The sequence below is a fragment of the Thamnophis sirtalis genome, unplaced genomic scaffold, assembly GCF_051295495.1.
Source record: "Thamnophis sirtalis isolate CommonGarterSnake01/CBP01778 unplaced genomic scaffold, rThaSir2_p1.2 scaffold_15, whole genome shotgun sequence".
Taxonomy (NCBI): domain Eukaryota; kingdom Metazoa; phylum Chordata; class Lepidosauria; order Squamata; family Natricidae; genus Thamnophis; species Thamnophis sirtalis.
Genome location: NW_028261395.1, coordinates 4005569 through 4024215, shown reverse-complemented (window position 1 = coordinate 4024215; position 18647 = coordinate 4005569). Strand labels below are relative to the sequence as shown.

The following is an 18647-nucleotide window of genomic DNA, read 5'->3' as shown; positions in this document are numbered from 1 at the left end:
AAAGGGAGGCGTGGTCAAGAAAATCATCACTCAGTCCAAGGGCAGATAGGCTGTGTTAACCCAGCATTTGGGCTCTCTTCGCAGTGCCCCGAGAACGACCGTTCAGGTAAGCCAACGGTCTTTCGTAGCAATAGCAATAGCAGTTAGACTTATATACCGCTTCCTAGGGCTTTCAGCCCTCTCTAAGCGGTTTACAGAGTCAGCATATCGCCCCCACAGTCTGCGTCCTCATTTCACCCACCTCGGAAGGATGGAAGGCTGAGTCAACCCTGAGCCGGTGAGATTAGAACAGCCAAACTGCAGAACTGCTGTGCACACATGGGCGGGGGGTGGCAGTGCAGCCCCCCTCGGTCTGTTTTTGCTCCCAGGAGGCTGCAGGGAGGCCTACTAGACCCAAAACAGGGTGTGGGGGGTGTACAATAGAGCCGAGGTGGCTCATTGGTTAGGGTGCAGTACTGCAGGCCACTTCAGCTGAGAGTTATCTGCAGTTCGGCGGTTCAAATCTCACCGGCTCAAGGTTGACTCAGCCTTCCATCCTTCTGAGGAGGGTGAAATGAGGACCCAGACTGTGGGGGCGATATGCTGACTCTCTGTAAACCACTTAGAGAGGGCTGAAACCCCTATGAAGCGGTATATAAGTCTAACTGCTATTGCTATTGCTATTATTCTTCCCCAGCAACCCAAAAATTGCAGGGCCAACATTTGGCCACTGTGATGCTCAAATGTGGCAACACAATTCTGAGCCACTGGAAGAGATTAAAAAATGTGAGCAGTTTGCCTCCAAAACTATTATTTTGTTTTCTCCTCTCCACAAATATCCCACTAAAGGAAAAATAAAAAATAAATAAATTCAGCTATACCCTTTTAATGACATTAAATGTGACTCTCCCAGTTGATTGCAGGAGTAAATTGAGACCCTCAAAGCAAAAATATTTTTTTTAAAATGGTGGGCATTGTTTTTCTTCCTCACACAAACATTTTTTGGGGGCGAGCACACATACGCAGTGGCGCAGGGGGTGCGGCATTGCAAGCATGCACTTTTGGCACGCAATGACAAAAAAGTTAGCCATCATTGACTTAGAATCTCCACTGATTGGGATAGTTTATAAATATTGCAAATCACCAAGTCGGCTTATTTTATTTAATTTTTTTTGAGAGGGAATGAGGAGAGATCCTTATGTATACCTGAAAACGTGGTTCTGCCAGCAAGGCTGGGGAACTCAGTGCGGAACGGAGCCCATTAAATGACTAGTATGAATGTGTGTTGTCGCCGGGGTGGAGGGTTTATTATTATTTTACTTTTTTGTTATTTTCTATTTCTTTTATATTGTGTTTTTATGTCCTTGCAAGCTGCCTTGAGTCGCCATGTGCAAGCAGGCAGCAAGATAAATTTTCGAAATAAATAAATATCATCTTAAACTCCCAAAGGAAAACCAGGCTACAGATTCAATGACGGAAGAATATTGTTTAAATTAAATACTATTGAACAGAAAATGTACTGAAATCCCCATATTGATCCACACTTTGCTGCCTTTTAAATTGTCTTCTTATTGATCCTGTCTGAATCTATTTAGCTAAATATACAATGTCTCTTTTTTCCCTCTCCCGTAAAGGAGCACAAAATTATTGCTGAAGAATTGCGAGATGATGATTCCAAGGAACTAACTAAGATCGGATATGAGAATATTTCCTCTGCAGACAAAGCTCGGGTGGAAGAGACCAGTGACTCTAAGCCGATGCAGGTAATGGAGTTCTTCTTAGCCCAGGGGAATTTACTCCAAGTAAATTACTCCAAGATCGCACGTCGTGTCGTCGTGACGTCAGTTCCTCCGGTCAACTCTGACCATGCTGCAATATGTAGGATTGTTAAGTTGAAAAACAGCCTGTGAGTTAAAACCAATGGAGCCAAGCAAAGCCAACAGCTGACCGATTCGCATACTGTTTTGGAATTTGTCCTGGAGAACATATATAATTGGATCTGAGTTCAGGACTTAACACCAGGGTTCCACCACAAAACCGCGCTCGACTAAACCGCGCCCGACTAAACCGCGTCGCTGACGTCATCAACAGGGCGACAACAGCGCGGAGACAGAAGCATGCTGTAAACCCTAAACCTAAAATTAACCCCTAAACCTAACCCCCCTAAACCTAACCCTTAACCTAACCCTAACCCTTAACCTAACCCTAACCCTTAACCTAACCCCCCTAAACCTAATCCTAAACCTAACCCTAAACCTAACCCTTAACCTAACCCTAAACCTAAACCTAATCCTAACCCTTAACCTAACCCTAACCCTAACCCTTAATCTAAACCTAACCCTAACCCTTAACCTAACCCTAAACCTAACCCTAAAGCTAACCCTAAACCTAACCCTTACCTTAAGTTGAATCGGCTTGCTTTCAAAGCGCTATTTAAAGCGCCCTTCTTTCTCCGCGCTGGCTGTTGTCGCCCTGTTGATGACGTCAGCGACGCGGTTTAATCGGGCGCGGCTTAGTCGAGCGCGGTTTTGACGGGTCACGTAACACCAGATGTATGCATGAGCTATCAGAGACCCAGCCCACCTTGCAAATGTCCCTCTATAGATAAAGAAGCTCATAGAATATCTCTGTGGACTGTATTCACGCATAATAAGAAAGGGGAAGTAAATCCATAATTAGCTTTCCTGAAGAGCCCAACCACCATAAACAGTGCCCCCCCTCTTCCCCAGTGGTGATCCAGTAATCAAGTCATAGCCATTGGAAGAGCAAGAAACTAAAGATTCCTTAGAACAATGGCTCCCAAATTTTGGGCACCAGGGACCGGTTCCCGGGAAAGAGTTTTTTCCCACGGTCTGAAGGGGGTGTGGTTTGCATGCCCCCCTGCATTCCACGGATGGGGTTTTACTTGTTTGTGTGGCCCAGGTTGTGGAATGCCATGGTTGGAGACCCTTTTCTTAGAAAATTAAAACTGGAATTTGGTGGGTCTATTTCAGTGGTGGGTTTCAAAAATTTTTCGAACCTACTCTGTTGGTGTGGCCTCCTTTGTGGGAATGGCTTGCCAGCCATGTGACCTAGTGGGAGTGGCTTGCCGGCCATGTTCTCTCTCTCTCTCCCTCTCTCCTTCCTTTTATCTCTCTGTCCCTTTTTCCTTTTTTCTTTCATCTCTCTCTCACTTTTTCTTTCTTTTTTCCTTTTTTATTTCTTTCTTCTTTTCTTTCTCTTTCTCTCTGTGTGAGTCTGTCTGTCTGTCTGTCTGTCTGTCTTTGTGTGTGTGTGTGTGTGTGTGTGTGTGTGTGAGTGGTGGGTTCCAAACAGTGGTGGGTTTCAAACTTCTTTGGAATCTACTCTGTGGGTGTGGCCTCCTTTGTGGGAGTGGCTTGCCGGCCATGTGACCTAGTGGGAGTGGCTTGCCGGCCACGTGTTCTCTCTCTCTCTCTCTCTCTCTCTCTCTCTCTCTCTCTCTCTCTCTCTCTCTCTCTCTCTCTCTCTCTCTCTTTCCTTCCTTTTGTCTCTCTGTCCCTTTTTTCTTTTTTTGTTTCTTTCATCTCTCTCTTTCTTTCATCTCTCTCTTTTTCTTTCTTTTTTCTTTCTTTCTTTATTCATTTCTTCCTTTCTTTCTCTTTCTCTCTCTGTCTGTGTCTGTGTGTGTGTGTCAGTGGTGGGTTTCAAAAAATTTTTGGAACCTCTTCTGTAGGTGTGGCCTGCTTTCCGGGTCCACTGGTGGAACCTCTTCTAACCGGTTCGGTCGATTTGACGAACCGGTTCTACCGAACTGGTGCGAACTGGAAGGAACCCACCTCTGGTCTAGTTTCCTCATCCAGCATATTTTTTTCTTTTTGTTTCATAAAGCCTTTCCAAAAAAAGAGAAGAGTTATTATAAATAAATTTAAAAGAGAACTTATTGGCAGGAAGGCAAATCAGGAGGCAATTTAATGGTTGCAAATATCAAGATATTTTTTTTCCTGTCTTCCAGAAACTGGCTTATTTCTGAAAATGGGCAAAACAAATCTTTGTTGACGATTGAACCTTCCCATATATACAATATGAAATATTGATCGTGTACTGCTTGTACTCTGATCCAGCATGAATTATTAGTTAAAATTTAGCTAAGCATGCCAGAGCCTACTCACTTAAAAATCTAATATTGGAGCAGTTTCTCTAAATTGAACAAAACTCTAGTCTGGTTAACTTTCAACTATGCTTAGTTTGGAAGAGAATGATTAGAAAGGATTAAATCAGCACAACACTTCTTTCTATTAGGATCTTTAGCAATTGTTCTTCTTTGTACTCTCCTAAATTGGTTAAATTCCTGAATTAAAGGCTATTAATGGTAGGTTATTGTTGTTAAAAAAATGTGTGATGCTACATATTGCCATATATGGTGGACTTGTAAAAAGGTTAAAGCATTCTGGATAAAAATATGGTGGATTATGCAAAAGGTTCTTTTAAAAAGGATAAAGTTTACCCCTCAGTTATTCCTGTTAGGTATAACTACTGATTGTACTGTTATAGAGACTAACTTGATTTTGTACTTAATAACGGCAGCAAGACTGTTAGTGGCGCAATACTGGAAGAAGGAAGATTTGCCTACAATTCAAGAATGGACATTAAAAGTTACAAACTTAGCAGAGATGGCTAAAATATCAGCATATCTCAAGGACCACTCAAATGAGAAATATAAACTGGAGTGGAGAAGATGGATTGACTGTATTCAAAATAAATACGGGACTAAGAAATTCCAGATAGTTTATGACTGAAGAAGCAAGGAATGATATAATCTGTTTAGAGTTAGCCTAGCAAAGAGGAGTTAAAGCTCAAATGAAAGATGATACTAACTTTTTTAAAGTTTATTTTAGAACATCTTTGTTAAAGATTTATACCCTCTATTTGTTCTGGGAAGTCGGGGGGGGGGGGAAGCTGGGGGGGGGGTTGGGTTCAGGAGGTAAATATTTGTAAAAGCCTTTTTTTTTAAAAAAAAATTCAATTAAAAAAAATGTTTGTGTGAGGGAGAAAAACAATGCCCACCATTTAAAAAAAAATTGCTTTGAGGGTCTCAATTTACTCCTGCAATCAACTGGGGAAGTCACATTTAATGTCATTAAAGCAATAGCAATAGCAGTTAGACTTATATACCGCTTCATAGGGCTTTCAGCCCTCTCTAAGCGGTTTACAGAGTCAGCATATCGCCCCCAACAACAAGCCGGGTCCTCATTTTACCCATCTCGGAAGGATGGAAGGCTGAGTCAACCCTGAGCCGGTGAGATTTGAACCGCCGAACTGCAGAACTGCAGTCAGCTGAAGTAGCCTGCAGTGCTGCATTTAACCACTGCGCCACCTCGGCTCTTAAAGGGGTATAGCTGGATTTATTTTTTTTATTTTTCCTTTAGTGGGATATTTGTGGAGAGGAGAAAACAAAGTTTTGGAGGCAAACTGCTCACATTGTTTTATCTCTTCCAGCGGCTCAGAATTGTGTTGCCACATTTGAGCATCACAGTGGCCAAATGTTAGCCCTGCAATTTTTGGGTTGCTGGGGAAGAATAAGAGTAGAAATGGGGGTGTTGTCTCCCAGAAGTCTCCCAATCATTATCCCACCCAAGACAAAAAATAATATTACCCCCAAATGACCTATATTTTGCTGAATGTGGCTGGCACAATACTAGAAGTCATGTGTAGTTTAGCAATCATCTGTTACCGGTTGCTTATGGAGACAATTTTGGAGGTATTAGAAGAAAGGGGTTGCTTTATCTGATTATCTACAGCAAACTTCCAAGTTACCATAAAACTTTTTTTAAAAAAAAATGTGTTTCGTTCCAGGTAGCCTGACACATTCAGGTGCCATTTTCTCAAGCAGACAGACCATAATTTTACAATGCATTATCATGATTGAAAAAACAAGGTACTTGGAGCAGGAGATAATAGCAATAGCAATAGCAGTTAGACTTATATACCGCTTCATGGGGCTTTCAGCCCTCTCTAAGCGGTTTACAGAGTCAGCATATTGCCCCCACAGTCTGGGTCCTCATTTCACCCACCTCAGAAGGATGGAAGGCTGAGTCAACCTATCTATCTATCTATCTATCTATCTATCTATCTATCTATCTATCTATCTATCTATCTATCTATCTATCACCTATCTATTGATCAATCTATCGATCTATCAATCTATGATCTATCTATGTATCTCTACCTACCTACCTACATCTCTCTCTCTTTTTCTACCTATCATCTATCTAGCAATAGCAGTTAGACTTATATACCGCTTCATGGGGCTTTCAGCCCTCTCTAAGCGGTTTACAGAGTCAGCATATTGCCCCCACAGTCTGGGTCCTCATTTCACCCACCTCAGAAGGATGGAAGGCTGAGTCAACCTATCTATCTATCTATCTATCTATCTATCTATCTATCTATCTATCTATCTATCTATCTATCACCTATCTATTGATCAATCTATCGATCTATCAATCTATGATCTATCTATGTATCTCTACCTACCTACCTACATCTCTCTCTCTTTTTCTACCTATCATCTATCTAGCAATAGCAGTTAGACTTATATACCGCTTCATGGGGCTTTCAGCCCTCTCTAAGCGGTTAACAGAGTCAGCATATCGCCCCCACAGTCTGGGTCCTCATTTCACCCACCTCGGAAGGATGGAAGGCTGAGTCAACCTATCTATCTATCTATCTATCTATCTATCTATCTATCTATCTATCTATCTATCTATCTATCTATCTATCTATCATCTATCATCTATCATCTATCTATCTATCACCTATCTATTGATCAATCTATCGATCTATCAATCTATGATCTATCTATGTATCTCTACCTACCTACCTACATCTCTCTCAGCATATCGCCCCCAACAACAATCCGGGTCCTCATTTTACCCACCTCGGAAGGATGGAAGGCTGAGTCAACCCTGAGCCGGTGAGATTTGAACAGCCGAATTGCAGAACTGCAGTCAGCTGAAGTAGCCTGCAGTGCTGCATTTAACCACTGCGCCATCTCGGCTCAATAAAGTTGCAATGGAGTGGTATTCTATTAGGAAGATATTTCAGCATGTGGTCACCCAGTGTGGTAGAAATCAGGTTCCCCATCTTGTCCTCTTATACCACTGGTGGCAGCAAAATCGTGTGTATTTCTGAACAATGCAGATCTTAAAGTCCCATCAAATTCTTTCTTCCACAGCTTAAAGATAAACAAACTGACTTGTCAAATGGCTCATTACAGCAGAAGTCTAACAAGGTATCTTCAGAAGGTAATATTCAGGTAAGCCCCCCCACCTTGTTTGGTGTGTGGTTAGGGCATCCGGCTAGAAACTTGGAGATTGTGAGTTTGTTCTGCTTTAGGGGGGGGGGGGAACCCATCTGGTTAACCTTGGCAGTCATTCCGTCTCAGCCCTAGGGAAGAGGAAATAGCATTTCCATTTCCAAATATCTTGCCAAGAAAACTGCAGAGACTAGTTCAATAGCAATAGCAATAGCAGTAGACTTATATACCGCTTCATAGGCCTTTCAGGCCTCTCTAAGCGGTTTACAGAGAGTCAGCATATTGCCCCCAACAATCTGGGTCCTCATTTTACCCACCTCAGAAGGATGGAAGGCTGAGTCAACCCTGAGCCAGTGAGATTTGAACCGCTGAACTGCTGATCTAGCAGTAGCCTGCAGTGCTGCATTTAACCACTGCGCCACACATTTAGCAGGAGTCAAATAATGATTCCAATATATATATATATTTTAAAAAAGGGCCCATCCAGAAAGATTGTATTTTGCTCAATGACATTTAATCCTAGATATAGAATTGAGGCCCAAAGCATGCTGCTTCTCGGTATCGGATTTTGCTGCACTGAAAGATAATTAGTTGTATTTGTATTTTATTACTTGTATGCCGCCCTTCTCCGGGAGGACTCAGGGCGGCGAACAATTCAAGGGGGGGGGAAAAAGGGGGAACATAAAAAGACAAAATACACATGATAAAAGTAGACAACAGTCGCACAGCCATACATGTCGAGAGGGGAGGGAACTCATCACCTCCAGGCCTGCCGGCAAAGCCAGGTTTTGACGGCTTTCCGGAAGGCCTGGAGAGAGGTGAGGGTCCGAATCCCTGCGGGGAGTTCATTCCAGAGGGCCGGAGCTGCCACAGAGAAGGCCCTCCCCCGGGTAGTAGCCAGGTGGCATTGGCTGGTAGATGGCACCCGGAAGAGGCCAACCCTGTGAGATCTAATGGGTCTGTGGGAGGTAATTGGCAGCAGGCGGTCTCTCAAGTACCCAGATCCAATACCATGAAGGTATTTTCAGATAAAACTGGCCTTCTGGGAGTAAATCCCTTTAGCTTTATTGATGCACTTCTATGCTGCTTTTCAGTGTTCTCTATAGCAATAGCAATAGCAGTTAGACTTATATACCGCTTCATAGGGCTTTCAGCCCTCTCTAAGCGGTTTTACAGAGTCAGCATATTGCCCCCAACAACAATCCGGGTCCTCATTTTACCCACCTCAGAAGGATGGAAGGCTGAGTCAACCCTGAGCCAGTGAGATTTGAACAGCCGAACTGCAGAACTGCAGTCAGCTGAAGTAGCCTGCAGTGCTGCATTTAACCACTGCGCCACCTTGGCTCTTAACCTCTTACTAGAGGTTCTCTCCTCCAGTAAAACTGTACTTCATTGAATTCTCCTTTGATAGGACAATTTTTTGACATTACAGTATAAGACCTACTGCGAAGATTTGAATAATGACAGTGTGTGCAAAAGAGTCACTTTTCAAAAGAGATTTCTGTTCAGTTGCTCACCTTATTTTCACCAAAATTGTTTGTTCTCCTCCTCATTTTAAGGGCAAAGCAAATAGTTTTTTCCCCCTCTGCTTTCTATTTTATGTCATGTTATTGTGCTTGTAGGACCAACCAGATGCTGTCTTAGATTCTTATGAAGTGTCTTCTGAGAGTGAAAGAATTAGCCGCTTTCCGAAATCTGAAATGGAAATTCAGTTTTCACCTTTGCAGCCCAATAAGATGGAAATAAAGCATCAAGGGATCCCTTCCACTGTGACTCTTAAGGTGCCCAAGACAAGAAAAAGGAAGAGCTGCACTATGGATGAGGTACCTACCATTTTTTGGAAGAAAGCAAATATTCTTAGAATGTTTCTTATACACTTCTGGGAATAGTACTTCTGAAAGAAATCTAAAAAGTTGATTGTTAAATCACCAAAGGATATACCGTATTTTTCAGAGTATAAGAAAAATTATACACTTCTGGAAATAGTACTTCGAAACAAATCTAAAAAGTTGATTGTTAAATCACCAAAGGATATACCGTATTTTTCAGAGTATAAGACCCACCGGAGTATAAGACGCACCAAGGTTTTGAAGGGGCAAATTTTTTAAAAAGTAGGTAGGTAGATAGAGAGGGAGAGAAAGAGAGAGAAATACAGTAGGTGGGTAGGGGGAGAGAGAGGGTAGGTAGGTAGGTAGATAAAGAGATAGAGAGAGAGAACTAGAGAGAGATAGAGAAATACAGTAGGTAGGTAGGTAGGTAGGTAGGTAGGGGATAGAGAGAGAAATACAGAGATAGAGAGAGAGAAATACAGTAGATAGGTAGAGAGAGAGTAGGTTTGGTAGGTAGAGGGATACAGAGAGAGAGAGAGAAATAAGATAGGAAGGGAGGGAGAGAGAGTAGATAGGTTGGTAGGTAGAGGGATAGAGAGAGAAATAGAGAAATGCAATAGATAGGTAGGGAGAGAGTAGGTAGGTTGGTAGGTAGAGGGATAGAGAGAGAAAGAAAATAGGTAGGTAGGGAGAGAGAGAGAGTAGATAGGTACGTAGGTAGAGAGAGGGGCGGGACAGAGAAATACAGTAGGTAGTTAGGGAGAGAGTAAGGAGAGAGAGAGAGAGAAAGAAAGAAATACAATAGATAAATAGGGAGAGACAGAGGGTAAGTAGGTAGATAGAGGGAGAGAGAAATATATACATAGGTAGAGAGGGAAAGAGTAGGTAGATAGGTAGATGTTTTTAGGTGTATTTATCCATGTGCTGGAGAAGGAAATCGCGGACAATCTGCAGCACCTAAGACTTTGTTTCTGCTGGTACAGCACTCAATCAAATTCTCATCAATCAGTTAAAGAGCTTTCCAAAAGGGGGAAAACATTTTTTGCACTCTGTAAACCTTGCAAAAATTTCTCTCTCTATCCCTTTCTCTCTCTGTTTCCCTTTGCCTGCCTACCTACCTACCTACCTACCTACCTACTCTCTCTCTTCCTACCTACCTACTATATTTCTCTCTCTTTCTCTCCCTCTCTATCCCTCTATCTACCTACCTACTTTTTTTTAATTTGCCTCTTCAAAACCTTGGTGCATCTTATACTCCGGTGGGTCTTATACTCCAAAAAATACGGCAAGTCATGTCATTTGATGCCAATTTATAGCATTTGCTTAAATGCATAAGTGGAAATTGATACCAATAATGTGTTTATTTGTACTATCCATCCCACCTATTTAGACTTTTTTTAATTCATGAGGAATGTAATGAGCAATACAGTATTGTGCCCATCTCTAAATTCAGTCTGAAGCACAAACTAATGCTTGTGCACGGATTGCAAGTATTCATCTTTGCTTAAGAAGGGCCTGTATATATTAGATTAAAATCCTGCCACTCTGATATACTTAGTGAAAAATCTCAGCACTCAGAATCCATATGGTGTTCAGGGAGAAATTTCTGAAGATTCTCCCAGAGACCTTTGACTGATCCTGAGTCCTTCATTCTAAAATTGAAACTCTGTTCAATTTAATATAAAGCAAAAAACAATTTAATACAAAGCAAAACTTTTCTTTTTTGCAAAAAGAATAATAGACAAAGGTGGATAAAAATGGCAAAACAGTTTAACTTAATTTTGTGTGGTTTTTTTCATGTTCACAGATTAAACAATATGGAATTAATACAGAACAGGACAGAATTATAAATGCAGCCAAAATGAATTTGACAGTATTTCTCTTCCTTTGCTGAAATTCCTTGAGGTTATAACATCTAGAAAATCACAGATTGCTTTGTCCCTAATGGAATAATTCATGATTATTGGAAAATTGCCTTGGATTTAATTTGAATTTAAGATGAACCGTGGCAAATATATAATGAGATGTAAATGCCATCCCATGAGAGCTCGTGAGAGTTTGGCTTTTAAAAAATGTTATTTCTTTTAATGTCTGTGTGTGTCCAGTGTGTGAAAAGATTGGAAGTCTTGGTTAAAGCTGTCCCATTTCCCTCTAAAAAGAATTTAACAATCCAATATCGTGACTGTAACTCATTACTAAATACACTTTTTCTCTTTCTAAGGACCCCTTGAAAAATGAAAACGAAAAGAATGTAAAATTAACAGCTAATACGAATGTGTGGTCTGATTCATTAAGGAGACAAGGAAAAAAGGTATGCGAGTTAATAACTTTTAATATAATGCTGTGGCAGTACTTTGTCACGGGAAAACCTTTATTTTGATGATATAATAATTATTAGATTGCATACGTTTCCGATTTGAGCAATTATGTCAACCACATGGTCTCCTCGGTGATCCCGTGGGAGGAGTCATTGAGGGGATATTCCCAGACCCCATTTGCCTTGAGACTGAGGTTAAATTGAGGCCACTCCCCTCTGCCTCACTTCCTGGCTCCCAGTTTAATCTCAGTCTTTCGGCCTAATAGGAGACTTTTTTCTTGGCTCCTGACTTTATTCAATTTGGTGTGAGAATTTTCGGGGAATACGGTGGCCTACAAATCGAATAAATACCAAATACCAATTTCTGTTTATTTTTGGGCTCGCAGCCAGTCCGAGCTGAGAACTGATAAAGAGAGTTCCTTTTAAGTTTGTCTGCCTGTCGTCTGTTATCGAGCCGAGAAGGGGGGACAGAACACTTCATGATATAAGCCTTTAGCCTACTTGAACGGTCAGCCTACTTCAACTTTTATGACCTTCAGTTGTCTGGACTTTTTGGGAATTCCCTGACCAGCAAAGCTGAGAATTCTGGGTCATGAAACCCAGACATCTGGAGCAGTGGTGGGTTCCTCTCCCCATTGCTATCGGTACGCTGGTCACGGGGCCACGCATTCTGTTTGTGCACGCGCAGCGCAATCCACCTCCCCTGAAACACCTGCTTGTCAGAGCTGGTGCAGGCGCCGCACACTGTACGCGTGTGCAATTGGCCGATTGCTTTAAAAATAGGTATGGAAGGCCGGCGGGCAGGCGGGCGAAACAAGCCACTGTACCGGTACACTGTCGGCTGCTCCTGGCTATTAGCGGTATAGCCATACTGGGCGGAACCTGTTCTGACCCCCCTCCTCCGTCTAGGAACGAAAGCCGAAACCAACGTAAATGAGAATGTTTCTTTTAATCAGTCAAGACTCTCGTTGGCTGCAAGCCACATAAACAAAGAGATAAGCACACTGGCAGCAATTACTCCAAAACTAGGCAATGCAAACAAGCTCTCACAGGAAACCACTTCTCCAAGTTGGTTTCTCTGAATCATGAACGTTGATTCCTGCAAAAGGGGCGTGGCCCAAACAGTCTCTTTTATAATCAGGAGAGGATCTTAATAAGCATCAACCGAGCGCAATCATCTCCTGTGATTACGCAGTTGTTCTTGCCGCCGGGTAGTCCTTCGACGGCGTGCATCCCGAAACAACTCACAAGTGTTTTCCTGAACACTCCCTCTGATCCAAGGCTGTCGGAGACTGCCGGCAGCTCCAACGGCTCCTTCCGGGCCACAACAGGAACCCGCCACTAATCTGGAGACGTGCTCAGATTGGGGAAAGCAGAGATAGCAGCAGCAGCAGCTGGAAACCATCTAGGCAACGTAGAGCTACTAAGGAATAAGACAAGGACTACATAAATGAACTCCAATTCTTTTGAGTAGAGATGTATAAGATATTGGAAATATGTGTGAGAACGAAGTTCAATATCTAATTTAGTGATTTTAGTGATTTTATTATATTTATATGCCGCTCTTTTCCCCCGAAAGGGACTCAGGGCGGCTAACAAATCAGGGAAGGGGGGGTACAGACAAAAAAAAAAACGAAACATAACAATACATAATTTAAAAAACACACAACAGTCATACCATTCGAAACGGGGGCAACAGCTCTTTAGCCCCAGGCCTGTTGGAACAGCCAGGTTTTAAGGGCTTTGCGGAAGGCCTGGAGGGTGGTGAGGGTTCGAATCTCCACGGGGAGTTCGTTCCAGAGGGTCGGAGCAGCCACAGAGAAGGCTCTCCTCTGAGTGGTCGCCAGTCGGCACTGGCCGGCGGATGGGATTCGGAGGAGGCCTAATCTGTGGGATCTAATCGGTCTAGTGGAGGTAATTGGCAGCAGGTGGTCTCTCAAGTACTAATGTTCAAAACATGGTAATAAACTGACACCAGTATACTTTTTACAAAGGACAATATAATTTAGCAAACGTCTTTAGTCCCTGAATAAAATGTTTCAAATATGTTTTAATGTTTTCTATTGCTTCAGACCTCTCCTCCTGACGTCGTTCTCAGGAATAATTATTCCTTAAGAAATAAACACGCATCAAATATACAATCCACAGCATCCCCAGGTGGAACACTATACAAATTTGGCAATCTCTTGCAGAATTCCCCTGCAATCATACAGACAAAAGGTAATCAGCAAAACAAAAGAAGCTTATTGCATTATTATTTCTGTTATTTCTGTTGTTCCCTCTGGAAGGCTGCATATTTTAAAAAGAGATGGTTGATGTTTAAACGACGCAGCTGAAGAAATCCATTTTTGGGCATCGCTTGTGCTCTTGGGGGTGTTTTTTTTTTAATTGCTTGTAATACTTCGTTGGAGGGACTAATTTAATTAGTTTCAGCCTCACCTCATTCAGACAGGTCTTTAACTGGAGTGCTTCCCTTTCTTGGAGTGATTGCCTCTAGAAGCCTGTAAAGTATTTCAAGTTCAACATGTTCTCTTTTGAGTTTGGATCAGCTGTTCCCAAATTACTGGAAACCTTCCAATTCTGCCTTGACAATTCTGGAAGTCTAAGAGCCAGCCCTATTTTGAATTCAAAACAGTGTCAATTTGACTTTAAGGCTCTTCCGGAAGGTTTGAGATTCTTGGAGAGAAGGGTCTGTCTTTGAGCTCGAACAATTTTAAATCCAGAATCCTTGCCTACCTCTTAGAAAGGTTCTGTAAAATCTTAAAAACATGGCGTGATAAACTGTTGAACTGAAAACAAGGAAGAACCGATTTCAAATTCTCACTTGGACATGAGCCGAGGTGGCGCAGTGGTTAAATGCAGCACTGCAGGCTACTTCAGCTGACTGCAGTTCTGCAGTTCGGCGGTTCAAATCTCACCGGCTCAAGGTTGACTCAGCCTTCCATCCTTCCGAGGTGGGTGAAATGAGGACCCGGATTGTTGTTGGGGGCAATATGCTGACTCTGTAAACCGCTTAGAGAGGGCTGAAAGCCCTATGAAGCGGTAGATAAGTCTAACTATTGCTATTGCTAATTGACTGGCGCAGGCCTTAATGGCCCATTAACAAAGGTGGTGGGGGATGAGTTTCTGCCTCTTTTAGGGGAAATATTCTGTCCTTTTAATATTTCCTAAAGTACTGTATATACTCGAGTATAAGCCTAGTTTTTCAGCCCACTTTTTGGGCTGAAAAAAGCCGCCTCGGCTTATACTCGAGTCAGTGAAAAATTTGCCCGAAATGGAGGAGAAAAAGGGGCGGGGCCATGCCGCTGGGTGACACTCGTGAATGGCCCAGTGCCCCTGTGAGTTTCCCCTCCCTCTGTGTCAGTTTGCCGCGCAGCGCGCACCGCACCATCCCCCCTCCTCACGTTCTAATGTAATGCAGGGCTGTCTTACGATTCCCCTTCCTCCCCCTCCTGCCGCTCTGCAACTATGTCCCACCTCCTCCTTGTTATGGCAAGCAGCCACATAGCGATGTCCCACCTCCTCTGGTACAGTGATCCAATGATAGGAATCACTGTGCCGTGTGTCATAGGAGGCGGGACATCGCTCCCGCGGCTGCACGGGACATCATCATCACAGCGGGACATCAGCATCATGAGGTGAGTGAAGTATTTCATTGAATACACCGCTAGTTTACTGTTTTTCTTTGAAATAAATATTCAAAAACATTATTGGTATCTATTTTTATTTTTGAAATTTACCGGTAGCTGCTGCATTTCCCACCCTAGGCTTATACTCGAGTCAATAACTTTTCCAGTTTTTTGTGGTAAAATTAGGTGCCTCGGCTTATATTCGGGTCGGCCTATACTCGAGTATATACGGTATCTCATTTTTCTAGGAGAGAGGTGAGTGCTAACTTCCTACAGGATAAAATGAGTCAGAGAATCAAGTCAGAGAATAAACAGCATATTAAAGAAAATGTGCTGGACTGCATGTAGATAATGGAGTGTACATACAATTATTTATAAAGATACGCATAAGGAAGGCAGAAAATAGCAATAGCAGTTAGACTTATATACCGCTTCATAGGGCTTTCAGCCCTCTCTAAGCGGTTTACAGAGTCAGTATATCGCCCCCACAGTCTGGGTCCTCATTTCACCACCTCGGAAGATGGAAGGCTGAGTCAACCTTTGAGCCGGTGAGATTTGAACCGCCGAACTGCAACTAACAGTCAGCTGAAGTGGCCTGCAGTACTGCACCCTAACCACTGCGCCACCTCGGCTCCTTAATTTCAGTTGTATGAATCATGACTTTTAAGGATGACTTCCAGAAGAAGGAAGGAAGGATTTTAATTGAGAAAGATTAGTCTTTAAACTTTTTGATTGGCCGATGGTCTAAATCAGAGAACTGCCTGTACTTCTTTATGCAATGCTAGACTTTCACAGAATGCAATTCGAAAAAACCCCGCTCTAGATACAAATAGAGCAAATAAGATAGAATTGGACTGTGTTGAATTTTAAAAAAACAAATGTTTCCTACTGTTCCCTTTCCAGCAAAGAAGTTGATGGCAACAATGAAATCTCCCAATCCACTGATGAAGAGACTGTTAAGAAAAATGATGAAAAACCAAAAAAAGCTAAGCGGAAGCTGCACTCAACCAATATTTCTACTCCGGTTGAATTTTCTGGCCTGTAGTAAGTGATTCCCACAAAGCATTTTGAGCAATTCAGAGTGTACAGCAAAATCACAATTTCCCACTTCTGTCTTGCCTTCAAAGCTGTCATTATTTTGGCTTCAATAAGATGTATTTATATATCAGTTATTCAATACTCCGCAATAGCAGTAGCAGTTAGACTTATATACCGCTTCATAGTGCTTGCAGCCCTCTCTAAGCGGTTTACTTAGAGCCAAGGTGGCGCAGTGGTTAAATGCAGCACTGCAGGCTACTGCTAGATCAGCAGGTCAGCGGTTCAAATCTCACCGGCTCAGGGTTGACCTCAGCCTTCCATCCTTCCGAGGTGGGTAAAATGAGGACCCAGATTGTTGGGGGCAATATGCTGACTCTCTGTAAACCGCTTAGAGAGGCCTGAAAGGCCTATGAAGCGGTATATAAGTCTACTGCTATTGCTATTACAGAGTCAGCATATCCGTCCCCACAGTCTGGGTCCTCATTTCACCCAACTCGGAAGGATGGAAGGCTGAGTCAACCTTTGAGCCGGTGAGATTTGAACCGCCGAACTGCAGGTAACAGTCAGCTGAAGTGGCCTGCAGTACTGCACCCTAACCACTGCGCCACCTCGGCTCTATGCTTAAGCTGACGTCCTGCCCCACTTCTCAACTGCAAGATTAATACAAAAATCATAATGTCCTGATATGGGTCAACCCGAATGAAGCATTCTATCCAAATTAAAAGTAAACGTCTTAATCATTAATAAAGCCGAGAAGAGCAAGCAAAGTCCATTACCTGTATTTGCATTCGGCTTGTTTTTATTACTTTTAGGTGAGATTCGTGATACTAATTAAGTTTTAGAAGCTTTATTGAGCCCAATATTCAGATATGCCTTATAGCTGTGCTGGAGGAGGTCACGTATGTTTCTGATTTGTTCAAGGTACAAATAAAACAGATAATAATCACCCAATTAAACCACTGGTTAATGTTTCAGAGCAATTCCGTTATCTCAACTATGTTTGTTGAAACGGGTCCTAAGATAATTAGCTTAAAATGCTAAACCGTAACAATTGCATTTACACATGTTAACCGTGACCCGTCAAAACCGCGGTCCACTAAAGCGCGCCCGATTAAAGCGCGTACCTGATGTCATCAGCAGCGCGATGAAAAAATTAAAAATAAATTAAAAAATTAAAATAAAATTAAAGCAAGCCGATTCACATAAAGGTAAGGGTTAGGATTAGGGTTAGGTTAAGGGTTAGGGTTAGGGTTAGGTTTAGGGTTACGTTAAGTGTTAGGTTTAGGGTTAGGTTAAGGGTTAGCGTTAGGTTTAGCGTTAGGTTAAGGGTTAGGTTTAGGGTTAGGTTTTGGGGGGTTAGGGTAAGGTTTTCGCTTTAATTTTAAATTTACCGCTCACAGCGTGATGTTTTTGTCGCGCTGTGATGATGTCACATACGCGCTTTCGTCGAGCGCGCTTTAGTCTACCACGGTTTTGTGGTGGAACCATGTTAAACTATAGGTCAAGTCACTCGTTCAATGGGGTGACACCAAGAGCCACAAAGGTCCTAACCGGAAGCCCCCTGTTCAATTGAGAGGGGCCTTTCTTCCTCCTATTCCCATGCCCATCATCCCTGCCCTCTCCCTTCCCCGTCCCATGCGCTCGTCTTTCCCCCACTGTCTACAATCCTGGCACTTTGCCCCAAATCCATCAGGCGCTTCCCCACTGGAGGGTGAATTTCACATGGCACGACAAAACCGCGCTCGTCAAAATAGCGGTGATAAAACCGCGTCGCTAAAGCCGCGACGTCATCACCTTGCGTCATCACCGCCGCGACAACAGCGCGGCGACAGAAGGGTACTTTAGAACAGCGCGGCGGCAGAAAGCCGATTTAAATTAAGTTAAGGGTTAGGTTTAGGGGTTTGCTTTAGGGTTAGGGTTAGGTTTAGGGTGCTGAGTGCTTCGGAAGGCGCGGATTTGCCCTCCGCGATTATGTCATCGCGGTAGGGTCGCGTTTTTCCTTAGCGCTTCGAACGGCGCGGATTTTCCCTCCGCACTTATGTCGACGCGGATAAGGGCTTCGCGGTTTTGTGGTGGAACCGAATTTCATGACTGGCTTTCCAGAGGAAGCTGCGAAGGAACTGACATCACAAACAATTGTCATTCTTGGAACCCCACACTCGCTCTCCTTAATGGCCCAGGTGTTTCAGAGTTATGCAGGAACACATACACACACACACACACCATGGATGTATTCCCCCCCCTTCTCCCAGTATGTATTTCCAGAGGTAAGTCATCTGTGTACCAAGTTTGATTGCGTGGCACGACATAAGCGCGAACATCAAAAGCGCGCCGACAAAACCGCGGCGCTAAAACCACGATGTCAAAAGCGTGCCGACAACAGCGCGCCGACAGAAGCGCGATTTAAGTTAAGGTAAGGGTTAGGGTTAGGTTTAGGGTTATTTTTAGGGTTATGTTACAGCACGCTTCTGTCGGTGCGCTGTTGTCGGCGCGCTTCAGCGCTCATTCGTCGCAGCGATTTTGACAGTGCGGTTTTGTCACCGCGGTTTAGTCACACGCGCTTTTGTTGTTCGCGCATTTGT

At 43.1% G+C, this 18647-nt stretch overlaps 1 protein-coding gene across 1 annotated transcript in view; it reads left to right on the top strand.

Moving 5' to 3' along the window:
- The window catches only part of KIF20B (kinesin family member 20B), a 70677-nt gene extending 54605 nt beyond the window's left edge, over window positions 1-16072 (top strand). The window contains 7 exon segments of the mRNA XM_087702389.1: window positions 1614-1742; window positions 7172-7252; window positions 8875-9075; window positions 11303-11392; window positions 13471-13618; window positions 15931-15960; window positions 15963-16072. Of these exon segments, the coding sequence (XP_087558515.1) occupies window positions 1614-1742; window positions 7172-7252; window positions 8875-9075; window positions 11303-11392; window positions 13471-13618; window positions 15931-15960; window positions 15963-16072 (789 nt within the window).
- The last annotated feature ends 2575 nt before the right edge of the window (window positions 16073-18647 follow it).